At 42.0% G+C, this 13938-nt stretch overlaps 1 protein-coding gene across 1 annotated transcript; it reads right to left on the bottom strand.

Moving 5' to 3' along the window:
• Nucleotides 1-3648: 3648 nt before the first annotated feature.
• On the bottom strand, nucleotides 3649-9711 carry LOC120993894 (protocadherin-8-like). Its single transcript, XM_040422362.1, has 3 exons — nucleotides 7279-9711; nucleotides 7001-7208; nucleotides 3649-4814 (listed from the first exon to the last, which is right to left on the bottom strand). The coding sequence occupies exons 1-3, from the start codon at nucleotides 9709-9711 to the stop codon at nucleotides 4405-4407; spliced, it is 3051 nt and encodes a 1016-aa protein (XP_040278296.1). The 3' UTR covers nucleotides 3649-4404.
• Nucleotides 9712-13938: the final 4227 nt, after the last annotated feature.

The following is a 13938-nucleotide window of genomic DNA, read 5'->3' as shown; positions in this document are numbered from 1 at the left end:
GACAGATGGTGAAGTGAAAGGTACCATTATATTCAGCTGAGCTAGCCCTTCAAGGCATCATGCTTGGCATAAGGGACCTCTCTATGCAACTGTTTGCATAGCCATATAGCTGTGGTTCACCTGATTAAAACGCTATTTTCCTTGTTGATCTGAGGCTTTGTTCCTGAGTTATTATACTTTTTCTTTATATGCAATGAGGGCATCACCACTGCACCATTGCACCCAAGCTCCACTCATTTCTGTGACCAGCCTCTCCCTGGCCGCTTTGATTCCCAGGGCCAGGCAATGACACAGCAGTGAGGGAGGGGCTGGCCAATGGTGATAAGCCAAGCACAATGCCTGGTGACAGATTCCCTTTAATAGGAACCGCAATTTTGCTATAGACTGCAATAGTCAACTGTATATAAGTTCTAATGGTCACATGTTCAACCCCCTAGAAGGGCTAAAAATGAAATAAAAAAAAAAATATATATTTGTTTAAAAATATCAATAATAAAATTAACAATTCAAAACATCCCTATTTCCCTATTTTACAAATAAAAATAAATAAACAAAAAAATACATTGGTATCTCTACGTCCAAAATTAAAGGATTGTCCCACAAAAAATATTCTACAGTTTTCAAACCAGCACCTGGATCTGAATACTATTGTAATTGAAAGTAATTAAACATTTATTACAACTACTGAGTTATTAAATTAAATCTATTTGTGTCCGGCTCACAGAGATGGAAGCACATGCTCAGTTCCATCCTTCAACTGCCACCAGCTGCAGCAGACAGGACACGCCCTCTGTGAAGGAACACACACCCTGAGCTGCCAGTCTGAAATAAATCTAGATGAACAATTGGAGCAATGAATGTGGAGATCGCTGGATCCATGTGAGGTACAGAACTGGTTCTAGATTTGTTAGAAAGAGGTTGTCATGCCCTATATGATGTCTCATTTTCATTTTAATGGGATAATCCCTTTAAATATAAAAGCATTCATCCCAAAAGCATTCATCCCAACGCCATACCAGAAAAACATATACAGTAAATACCCATATTGACATTTTTAGTCACTTAGCCTCCCAAAAAAATGAATAAATAGTGATCAAAATGTCATACAGACACCCAAACAGTATCAATAAAAACTATAGCTTCCACCTCAAAAAAAGCAAAAAAAAAAAAAGCCTCACATAGTTCCGTAGAAAGAAAAATAAAAAGTTACGGCTTCCACGTGTTTTTTTTAAATTTATTTTTAAGTATTAAAACATAAAAACTGGAAAAATTAGCACTGACCTGCAGAATAAAGCTAACACATTTTTGTCATACAACTAAATAAAACGAATAAAACATTGACACAATGGTTTTCAACCAATTGCACCCATTAATATTTATTTTCAGTTTGCCAGTTCATTTATGGAATATCAAATGGCGCCATTAGAGGGTACAACTTGTCTCACAATAAAACAGGCTGTCTACAGCCATGTGGAAGGAAAAATAAAAAAGTTATGGCTTTGGAAATGCAAGGTGTGTAAAATGAAAATGCAAAAATGAGGCATGCACCTTTTAATAAATTTGGTGGAACTATTTTTTGCTTAAGAGTGGCATATGAAATACCAGAATTAAAAACACGTGGGCCATAGTGTTTTAATAGTGCATCCTGAGGAAGTCTCATCAAGATATTTGCCCACATTTAGTGATGTGATTGTGCCTAGTATTAGGCTTAAAATATGGCCAAATTTTATGCAACTTTGCAAATTTGGGATATTTTTTAGACCTATTTATGAATCAAACTTGACAAAAAGAATAATCTATCATGCCTAAGGGTGTGGCTTATAGTAAAAGAGGTGTGGCTTAGTAGAAAAGCGGTGTTAAGATGTGACCGAAGCCCAGATCTACTAATCCTAAAGATGGTGTAAGCTAACACAGGCTGTCAAGACCTGCACCAGATTTATCGTAGTGGCTCATTAAAGCGGCACTTTATACTAACTATTGGTTGGCTTACTTTGAGACTGAGTTTTACGCCAGAATTGTGACGGCATTTTGGCACAAAATTGCTCCTCTTAAACGTCGCCCTTTCCATTGAAACTCCACCTTCTTTCTGCTAAACCATGGATGGAAAAATGTGTAGAAACACAACATTCACCAAACTGCATCAATTTTGCACAAAACATTGGCGTGAAGCAAGTCAACCAATTCTTGATGTAAGGTAAGACGAAAGCGTTTAGCCATTCTCCAAATTCAGCATCCAGCATGAGCCACCAAAGTAACTTTGGTGCGTCTTTAGACTTGGTTTTAGACAGGATTGGTAATTCTACCCTATTGTGTGCAAGGCCTGGAAATAAAGAACGTTTTAGTCAATTTAAAAAAAGAAGTTCTTGACTTAATTCACAAATACTTTATTGTGTTTGATGGTGACATCAATTGCTGAAATAAAAACGCAGTAACACTGTATATGGTCCACTGGTGCATCAGCTACAACTCCCACTTTTCAGGTCAAGTATTTTCAAGGATTTTAAAAATGTACATTTGCAACACATACATTTCAAGTGACATAAGTTTAGAATTCTATTCATACACATAGTTCCTTTGGCAATAATTTTGAAAATTTTTATATAAAAATAGAACAAATTTCCCCACTATTTACAAACTTATTACAAGTACACAGTAGTCATGTAATTTCACTAACCAATGGCAAGCCATGTGTGAGATCAGAGCAAAAAACACAGTAAAAAAATGAAATACTGCACATCTCATAAAAATTACCAAAACGTCAAACAATATTTGATTACCCATATCAAATGATATTGACCTGACAGGAATGTGATCCCACCATTTCTTTGATTTAAGGCACATTGGGGGGAAATTATCAACATTTTGCACATATGCAAAAATTAAGCTTGGTCGGCACAAATTAATTCCATTGAATAAATAAAAAAAATACTATGCGTTTGAAAACGTTTCATTTGGTTGAATTATTTTGTGCATCCAGAGTAAGACTTTGATAGATTCCTCCCACTGTTTCAATGAGTGTATGTGTGAATGTGTATCACAAATATACACACACACTGGCCACGGTTTATCCAGGTACAAGTACACCTACATAATGCAAAGAGAGTCTGTAATGTAATGTACATAACACTAATATATCTGATATATAAAAACTAGTATGCCCATCTCTCCAGCTTGCCCTGTAGGCAAACGGTCTTGCACTACAAAAGTGTAATGGCTTGTGAAATATGGATTTATGAAAAAAATATATATAATACGGTATGCAATATAAGAAATTCCATTGGTAGTGAAGAGTATAGTTAATGGCTGCTACTAGATATGGACAATGTAGTGATTTTCAAAAGGTAATGGAGTTGGAGTGGATTTAGGAGTGGTTGAATTTACCATCTAGGTAAACTAGTGCAGCATAGTCTAGGGGAGCAGCAAAGAAACGGGATTATAGTCTTTTTATTGATTGAATATATATTTTTTGCAACACATTTAAAGGGGTTTTCCAATATTTTGATATTGATGACCTATCCTCAGGATCGGTCATTAATATCAGATTGGCGGCGGTCTGACAACCTGGGGCCCCACCGATCAGCTGTTTGAAGAGGCAGCATTGCTCTGGTGAGCACCCTCACAGCTTACCAAGCACAGCACTATCCACTGCATATCAACTGTACTTGCAGTTCAGCCCCATTCATCTTAGCCTAGGCCATGTGACTAATGAAGGTGATGTCACTGGCCTAGGAAGAGGCAGCGGCTCTCACCGGAAAGCCACAGACTCTTCAAACAGCTGATGGGCGAGGTTTGTTGGGAGTCAAATTCCCATCTATATCAAAATCCCAGAGAACCCTTTTAAAAAATAGCCCAATTTTCCACCAAAAATGGAAATGGAGCACATGGGGCAGTGTAAAGTAACCATGTCAAGGAAGAAAAATTCCAGTTGAGGTATATTTACAAAAAGTTGATCTCATTTATAGAAACAAATACAGAAAAAACTGAGATGTTGCCAATGCCAACCCATCAATCAATGCTGAAACCTGACTGGTTGTTTTGATTAGCGCTACCTTTTTTTTTTCTGCACTGTTTTTCATAACGGAGGACCAGTGTATGTTGGTTTGACCTACAATGTGTGATCTGAATTTGTCTGGTCTTGCATTGTTTTTGTAAAATCCCTCACCTAAAAACGATCATTTCTTGACAATTTTATAACTGGAAGACGTTGTAATGCTTTGTAATAAATAACCTCATAGATATAACTTGAACTATGGCAAATGAAGTGCGTTAAGACTTCTTGTACCTAAATAAAGGATCATTATTATTTAACTATGGTCAATAACTTAAAACTCTTAGAGTTATTCAGTCCCATTTACACCAATTGTGGCTGTCCGTAACAGACTGTACAAGTCCGATTGTGTTAGACTAAAGTTCATCCTGTTCACATGTGGTGTCCTGCGATGGCACATATCTACTTGTGCCAGGAGACTTGTAAAGAGGCATGCTGATTTCTTGTAAATCAGGAAGCCTGCCAGATCTCGGAGGTGAAATTAAAGTAATTGTCCTGCTTTCGTAGTCTTTGGGTGGCACCTTCTCATACACACACTGAAGTCCACCAGTTTTCTGGAGGTGTGCTTGAGCTGATGATGATTGGTAATAGTTATCTCTATGCAGAGGATCTCGAGGGAGAGAGGTGCTCTTGCCAAAGCTGGAGACTGAGAGCTGGCCTGTGTGCATGGCCGCAGAATGGACATTTGGTGGTCTTCCACATGATGGACTCCAACAGCGGTCAGAATGACCTAGGATCTTACACTCTGTTGTACAGGCCCATAGTCCTAAAATACAAATAGGGCTTTTAGAGATGGGTATAGGAAGCAGAGTGAAGTGAATAAACAATATTTTCCCTGTCTCTTAGATTGACTAGGTACGTGTCCTGTTGAGATACATCACCATAATGATGTATAATAAGACAGCCATAAATTCATGCTAAGGATTTTCCTACTACCTGCAGACCATCAGATTATGTATTCTACTGTGGTGGGGATAGTTTTGACAGACTCGCTGTCAGTTGATTATTATCTTAGGTCAATATATGTGGGAGTATCCATTTTTTATGGACTTTAATATACTATGTTCCATTGATTTTGAATCATGCTTTGGATAATAAAGCTATGGGACATGGCCTACTGGTTCAAATTAGACTATTCCCATAAAAAAGAGACCAAATGTAATAATATTCCAAAATGGTAGAAGTACCAGAAGATCCTTCAAGTGACCTTGCCTCTCAGATGCAATTTACTAGTAAATCTGTCTGTCTGTCTGTCTATCTACCTATCTCTTGTGAATGATTTACATATAGACAGTGAAAACTGCAAGTAATGGGTGGGCTCTCAGATGTAGGGTGTCTTGCTACTAAAGCCCTGATATGGGCAAATATAAATAGGTAGGTAGGTAGGTAGATAGATAGATGGATTCATACATAGATAGATAGATATAGATAATTAGAATAAAATACAATACACAGATCATAGAATAGACAGACAAGCAGACAAATAATAAACAGATAGACAGATAGTAAGAGAGATAATTAGAATAGAATAAAATACTGCAGATAGACAGATAACAGAACAGATAGACCGACAGATAGATGGACAGACAGACAGATAATAGAACAGATAGATAGATAGATAGATAGATAGATAGATAGATAGATAGATAGATAGATATTACAATAAAATACTGTAGATAGGTCATAGGATGGATGGATAGATAATTAGAATATAATAAAATACTGTAGATAGACGGATAACAGAACAAATAGACCGACAGATATGAGAATAGAATTTTGTAGATAGATAAATCATAGAATAGACAGATGATAAAACAGACAGGCAGACAGATAATCGAACAGACAAATGATAAAACATAGACAGACAGACAGACATTAGAATAGGACACTGTAGATAGATCATAGAATAGACAGTCAGACAGATATGAGAACATGATAGTGTAGATAGATCCTAGAATAGACAGACAGATAAGATAGACAGATATTAGAACAGAATACTGTAGATAGATTTTAGAATAGACAGTCAGACAGATATTAGAACAGAATACTGTACATAGATCAGAATAGACAGTCAGACAGACAGACATACAGATATGAGAATAGGACACTCTACATAGATCATAGAATAGACAGACAGACAGATATTAGAACAGAATACTGTAGATAGATCACAGAATAGACAGTCAGACAGACATACAGACAGATATTAGAACAGAATACTGTAGTTAGATCACAGAATAGACAGTCAGACAGACAGACATTAGAACAGAACACTGTAGATAGATCCTAGAATAGACAGTCAGACAGACAGATATTAGAACAGAACACTGTAGATAGATCCTAGAATAGACAGTCAGACAGACAGATATTAGAACAGAACACTGTAGATAGATCCTAGAATAGACAGACAGACAGACAGACATTAGAACAGAACACTGTAGATAGATCCTAGAATAGACAGTCAGACAGACAGATATTAGAACAGAACACTGTAGATAGATCCTAGAATAGACAGACAGACAGACAGACATTAGAACAGAACACTGTAGATAGATCCTAGAATAGACAGTCAGACAGACATGAGAACAGGACACTGTAGATAGATCACAGAATATACAGTCAGACAGACAGATATTAGAACAAGACACTGTAGATAGATTCTAGAATAGACAGTCAGACAGACAGACATGAGAACAGGACACTGTAGATAGATCACAGAATATACAGTCAGACAGACAGATATTAGAACAGAACACTGTAGATAGATCATAGAATAGACAGTCAGACAGACAGATATTAGAACAGAACACTGTAGATAGATCATAGAATAGACAGTCAGACAGACAGACAGACAGATATTAGAACAAGACACTGTAGATAGACCCTAGAATAGACAGAGAAGATAGATGGGTGGTAGATCCAGGCACATCCTGGGTATCTGGGGGCACTTACCTGTCTGCATGTGGTTGATGAGGTCCTTCTTCAGAGCGTCCCCGCTGATGTCGGAGTCGCTGTCATTGAAGTCACTGTCCCCTTTGCCGCTGTCCTTCCCACTGAATTTCTCGGCTTCACGAATGGATATGGTGTTGAATGAGTGGCCCTTCCACACGGTGACCGTGGGCCCCGCGTCCTTGCCGTAGCCGGGGGCCGGTGCATAGTTCTGCGGGATACAAGCGGTTATAGCGCCGTGTTCACACCCCCGTCCCGCCCGCACACGGACGCAGCCTTACCTCGTTGTTGGCGGTCCTCAGCCTCTTCTGGGTGTCATAGAGGCCGGTGCTGAAGTTCTCCTCGGCGCTGGGCACCTCCGGGGTGACTACTGCTGCCGCCGGTGCTGCCTCCGTCCCCGTGAATGGGGTCGCGTTGGGGAAAGGTCTGGCATCGAACAGGTTGCCCTTCTGGCTGTCTATGAGCTCCTCGTCGTCCTGCTCCCCCTTCTCCAGCTCGGAGATGTCCCTCTCCTTGCCGGCTTTATTCTCCTTCCTGCGTTTGTTGCATGTGGTGGCAATGGTGACGATGGCAGCCAGGAGCAGGGTGCAGCTGCCTGCCAGGACGATGATGACGATCAGAGGAATGTCCCAGCGGGAAACTTTCTCCTCCCAAGAACTTGGCTGCATGACTTCATGGTTGGCAGGAGGGGTGGCGGCTGTGACCAGGAAGCTGACAGTGGCTGTAGTAGATAGAGAGGGTCTGCCGCCATCTGTGACGGTGACCACCGTCTTGAATACTTGCCCCAGGTCATCACTGACGTCTACTGTGAGGAACACCTCACCTGTCACCTTGTTGATGGTGAACAGGCTGCGTCCCTCTTCTGAGAGGCTGAAGGACAGTTCTGCGTTGACCCCCTCATCTGCATCCTTGGCTTTAATCTGGGTGACAAGAAAGCCATGGGGAGCTCTAGCTGGTATCACCACTTCTGCAGAGCTATTGGACAGAATGGGGTTAACAATAACTGGAGCGTTATCGTTTTGATCCACAATCTTGACCTTGATGATGGAGCTACTTGTGAGCTGTGGAGAACCCCCGTCACTGGCTTGTATCCTTAGGTCCAGCTGCTTGAGGATCTCATAATTGAAGGTTCTCAGGGCATAAACAGCTCCAGTAGCAGGGTCTAAGGACACATAGGTGGAGATCGGGGCACCATTAACTTCTGATTCTACCAGCCTGTAGATAACTTTACCATTGTGCCCAAGATCAGGGTCCCTGGCCACTACTGTGGTGATATAAGCTCCAGGGGCATTATTCTCCATGACTGACACTTCATAAACTGGTTTGGCAAACACTGGGGCATTGTCGTTCTCATCGCTCACCCTGATGGTGTATTGCTTGATGGTCTTGAATGGTGGGGAACCGAGGTCCTCAGCCACCACTGTCAGGTTGTACTCTGCTATCCTCTCCCTGTCTAAAGGTGAGGTGGTGACTAACATGAAGCTGTCTTCATAAGCTTGCTGGAGCTTGAAGTGTTCATGACCGTAGATAGTGCAGTGAACTTGGCCGTTGGCCCCAGAGTCCCTGTCCGTGGTGCTGATCAGCGCTACAAAGCTGTCTTTAGCGGCTGCCTCGGTGATGTAGGCTACTCCTGCGCTGATGGAAGTCAGAGGAGTGATGGTGACAGAAGGAGCATTATCATTCACATCTAGGATATGGACAATTATTTTACAAGTGGCAGTTAAAGGGTTAGGACCCAAGTCCTGGGCTTGGACATCAAACTCATAGGTTTGCTTTGTCTCAAAGTCAACCTGACCTTCAAGCGTTAGACGACCAGATTTCGGATCAATTTTAAAGAGCTGACGTACCTCTTGAGACACCTGGGGAGTGAAGCCATAGACTATCTCTCCATTAGCTCCTTCATCAGGGTCAACTGCATGGAGGTCCAGCAGAAGGTATCCTACGGGAGCATCCTCCATCAACTCCACAGTGATTGCGTTCCTCTCAAAGACTGGGCTGTTATCATTGAAGTCCAAAACACGCACGTTAACCATGGCACTTCCAGATCTCGACGGGGTTCCTCCATCCATGGCCACCAGTTCCAAGGTATAAGCTGACTGACTTTCCCTGTCCAGCTCTTTCATGAGGACTAAGTCTGCATATTTAACTCCATCTGCCCTGGTCTGTACATCAAGGCTGAAGTGACTGTTGACTGAGATTTGGAAGCTCTGGATAGAATTGGACCCTACATCCTCATCCACAGCTATCTCCAGTGGGATTCTGGTGCCCACTGAAGCGCTCTCAGACACCTCCACAGGTATCTCCGGATTGGGAAAGTGAGGGCTGTTATCATTGATGTCTTTCACCTCCACTTCCACATGAATCAACTTGAATTGCTCCTTGGAGAAGCTGACAACGTCCAGGGCAAGGTTACAAGTGAGAGATTGCTTGCAAATCCGCTCCCGATCTATTCTCTCTCCAATGCTCAACTGGCCATCACTCTCTCTGACACGAATGAGTGAGCTGTTGAACTGTTTCATCAAACGAAAGCTACCTTCTGCAGGTAGGTTGAGGTGCATGTCTTCAGCTAAGGTCCCTATGACTGTCCCAGGGTCATCTTCTTCATAAGTCCTGTAACGTATAGTCTTGCAGGTAGCAATGGATACCAGGGTGAAAAAGCATAGAAGGCAATAGTGAAGATTCCTGGAACAGCATCCCCTTTTCATCAAAGTCATTTTCTAAAGTCAGTAATACCAGCAGCAGGTGAGAAGAAACCAGGCAATGGGATTTCTATGAAGACTGCATGGATAGTAGAAATGATCTGCTCTGCAAAGTGTCACTGCCAGGCTTGCTAGTTCTGAGATGCTCTGACCACTCTTGGGGGGGTTTTATGAGCTCAGACATGCAAATCAGTGCACACAGCAGCCAATCACAGAAGTTCCTCTGACACCATCCTCTTGAATTCTTCCCATTGCACTGATTTAACCATTTCACTGGTTTAAGCCTTAGCAATGAATAGATGTGTCAAGTGTTGGTGGGTCGTTTAGCCACAAAGGGGTTATTAAAGAATCTTAAAAGAGAAACAAGAGACTTCTTTTGTTTGTCCTTTGCTCCTGTGTTGTCTAGTGTTCTCATGTGCATCCTTGGAGGAAGAAAAGTGACGAAATGTGAGTGTATGACACCCTACTGTGGACCAGGTGCCACGTCCTTCACCAAAAGACTGCCCTTTAGATCTGCCTAGTTACAGACAACTGCATTACACTTATTAATGATCATAGCAGAAGCCCTAAATGAGATTGAAGGATTACCCTGAGGACAGTGCGTTGAACTCTGTGCACACAATAGTGATTCAGTCGTGTGAGAGACGCTGATCAGAGCTGTAATTTGCTTTGCTGATGACTGTGCTGGGCTTTAGTATGCATGTCACTGCCCCGGTGGCTTTCATAAGTCTGGACACAAGCTAGACCCAAGAAAGAATGAAATGTTCCAAATAGGATTTAGAAGAGGATTGAGGAGCTTTGGAAAGGTTTCAAAGATCAGACGGTATCAAAGGCTTATGAAGGCCTCGTTAGCTGAACCGGGATAATGGCATGGCAGGCTATCCCATTGGAGACACCAATGTCTGTATTATGTCAGTATGACAGGCACAGGGGAACAAAGTTGAACAGTTTCCACAGAGGAATTGGACTAAGTTGAATATAATGAGCAAGCACCACATGTATCCATTCTACCCCCTATTCAGCACCAATCAGTGCCATAACTCTTTGGCTAAATGATGATATGTGCTGAATGGGGCACAATAGCCTCCTCCTATTAGAATGCATTCAGTAAGCGATCCCTCCTGATGCTCTGTTCCGCCTATTTAGAGGATTTTCATTTTGTGCCTCTCTGGGAAGCAACACCAGTCTCGTTCCAGGCTCACAAAAACACAACAGGGGGTTAAACCTGGCACGAACCTTTAGGGACTCAACCATCTGCCTCTTCAATGTATGAAGACATATACACTGTGCTGTGGATCACCAGCTTTTACTAGCCCCAGGCTACTGTAACATGGAGCACGTGCACTACACATTTCATTATGCCTACACCATCTCCACGAAGGGGAACTACACCAATTATTACTTAGCTCCAAAATCATTGCAAGCTTCATAGATTCATGTCAAGGACTTGAGGAACCTTAGTTGAACCTGTGAGGATAGAGGTCAATGATGCATTTGCTACCACTGACCCATGAAGGCAGAGCAAATATAAAAGTATATGTCACGTGTGTTTACTGCGCAGTAGAACGCGCTATTATCACTGCGCAGAGGTTAAATGAAGTCATATATCGGACATGAGGTCCAGAAAAAGGTTCATCATGTATCTCACATTTCTTCAAGAAATGACATCAGCAGTCGATTTACAAGATTACTTGGTGCTGTGAGATTTTGGGTTCCTGCTTACAATATTGCACAGGTTTCCTTCATCATATGATATGCTAAATATAGATTTAAATCTGCAGTTTTAAAAATCTTCTATAAATGACTAGAAAAAAAAAAAAAAGTGAGGTGAGGGCTACACGGTGACTGGATTTTCTGTAAAAACCTGGATCTAATGTGTAACGGGTCAGAACCTACTTTATATTTGTCTGGGGCATGGAGCTGGCCATAAGGCTTTGGTCCTGATTTATCATCCCTTCACTCCAGAATTCTGGCCTCCAAAAAATTGCAAAATGGGGCTTTTGTGATTTTCTTTTTAGCTCACTTGCACAAAAATTTTGCGACTTTTTGTATTTTTACACCAGGAACCCCAAATATATCACTGAGACTTAAAAAAAAAAAAAAAAGTTGCAATCTCACTCCAGTAGGCCCCTTTCACACGGGCGAGTATTCCGCGCGGATGCGATGCGTGAGGTGAACGCATTGCACCCGCACTGAATACCGACCCATTCATTTCTATGGGGTTGTGCACATGAGCGGTGATTTTCACGCATCACTAGTGCGTTGCGTGAAAATCGCAGCATGCTCCTTTTTGTGCGTTTTTCACGTAACGCAGGCCCCATAGAAGTGAATGGGGTTGCGTGAAAATCGCAAGCATCCGCAAGCAAGTGCGGATGCGGTGCGATTTTCACGCACGGTTGCTAGGTGACGATCGGGATGGAGACCCGATCATTATCATTTTCCCTTATAACATGGTTATAAGGGAAAATAATAGCATTCTGAATACAGAATGCATAGTACAATAGGGCTGGAGGGGTTAAAAAGAAATTTTTTAACTCACCTTAATCCACTTGTTCGCGCAGCCGGCATCTCTTCTGTCTTCATCTGTGCTGTGAGCAATAGGACCTTTGATGACGTCACTGCACTCATCACATGATCCATGGTGATGGATCATGTGATGGACCATGTGATGGACCATGTGATGAATGGAGTGACGTCATCAAAGGTCCTATTGCTCACAGATGAAGACAGAAGAGATGCCGGCTGCGTGAACAAGTGGATTAAGGTGAGTTAAAAAATTTCTTTTTAACCCCTCCAGCCCTATTGTACTATGCATTCTGTATTCAGAATGCCATTATTTTCCCTTATAACCATGTTATAAGGGTAAATAATAATGATCGGGTCTCCATCCCGATCGTCGCCTAGCAACCGTGCGTGAAAATCGCACCGCATCTGCACTTGCTTGCGGATGCTTGCGATTTTCACGCAACCCCATTCATTTCTATGGGGCTTGCGTTACGTGAAAAACGCACAAAGAGGAGCATGCTGCGATTTTCATGCAACGCACAAGTGATGCGTGAAAATCACCGCTCGTGTGAACAGCCCCATAGAAATGAATGGGTCCGGATTCAGTGCGGGTGCAATGCGTTCAACTCACGCATCGCATCCGCGCGGAATACTCGCCCGTGTGAAAGGGGCCTAAGGCTTTTGCCTCTTGCACACGACCGTATCGCTTTTTCAGTATTTTGCGGTCCGCAAAAAACGGATCCGCAAAAAATACAGATGACGTCCGTGCGCATACCATTTTTTGCGGAATGGAACAGCTGGCCCCCGATAGAACAGTACTATCCCTGTCCGTTATGCGGACAATAATTGGACATGTTCTATCTTTGAACGGAACGGAAAAACGGAAATACGTAAACGGAGTACATTCAATTTTTTTGCTGAACCATTGAAATGAATGGTTCCGTATACGGATCGTATACGGAACGCAAAAAACGGCCCGTAAATGAAAAAAAAACTAAAAAACGGCCTTATAGATAAGACAACCTGTGACATTTGATAAATGTGGCCAACACAGACTCAAACAAAACTGCAAAACGGACTTCAAATATTCCCCTCATGATAAGTTCCCACCTTTATGTTTACGGGTGAGACACTGATCAGTAAATGGGGCACGCTATACTTAACTACTGAAAGGGAATCTCTATGTAGGAAAATTCACTGATAAAGCGGGCACAATGCCTTGTAGGGCTAGATCAGCTGAATGTACTGATAACGTTCGCTTAGCGATCACTGCTTCATTCTGGATAAATGTACTTCTAAAGGCGGATCCAAGCTAAATTGGGCATACTTGCTCCTCCTCTTTTTTCTGCCAGCCCCTCCCCTTACCTTTTGATTGACACATCAGGTTTCCGCATAGTCATCTTGCCTGAACCTGTCAATCAAGATGGAGCGGGAAGAAGAAGAAGTAGGAGGACCAAAGGTGCACAGAGTGTCTTTGGGCCTGCCCTCGATGCACTTACACTCATAGCAAAGCTACCTGCATGAATCCTGCGCACTGGCATGTGGAATCTTCTTGGGTTTGTATTATAGACCAGTAGGCACTTCATGTGACAGTCTAGGGCAGTGATGGCGAACCTTTTACAGACCAAGTGCCCAAACTGCAGCCCAAAACCCACTTATTTATAGCAAAGTGCCAACACAGCAATTTACCCTGAATACTACAGTCCAACATAGTATGTCTTCCATGTACTCTATCTT

The sequence above is a fragment of the Bufo bufo genome, chromosome 3, assembly GCF_905171765.1.
Source record: "Bufo bufo chromosome 3, aBufBuf1.1, whole genome shotgun sequence".
Taxonomy (NCBI): Eukaryota; Metazoa; Chordata; class Amphibia; order Anura; family Bufonidae; genus Bufo; species Bufo bufo.
The sequence above is the reverse complement of the archived record's forward strand: the minus strand, read 5'-3'. Positions and strand labels throughout refer to the sequence as shown.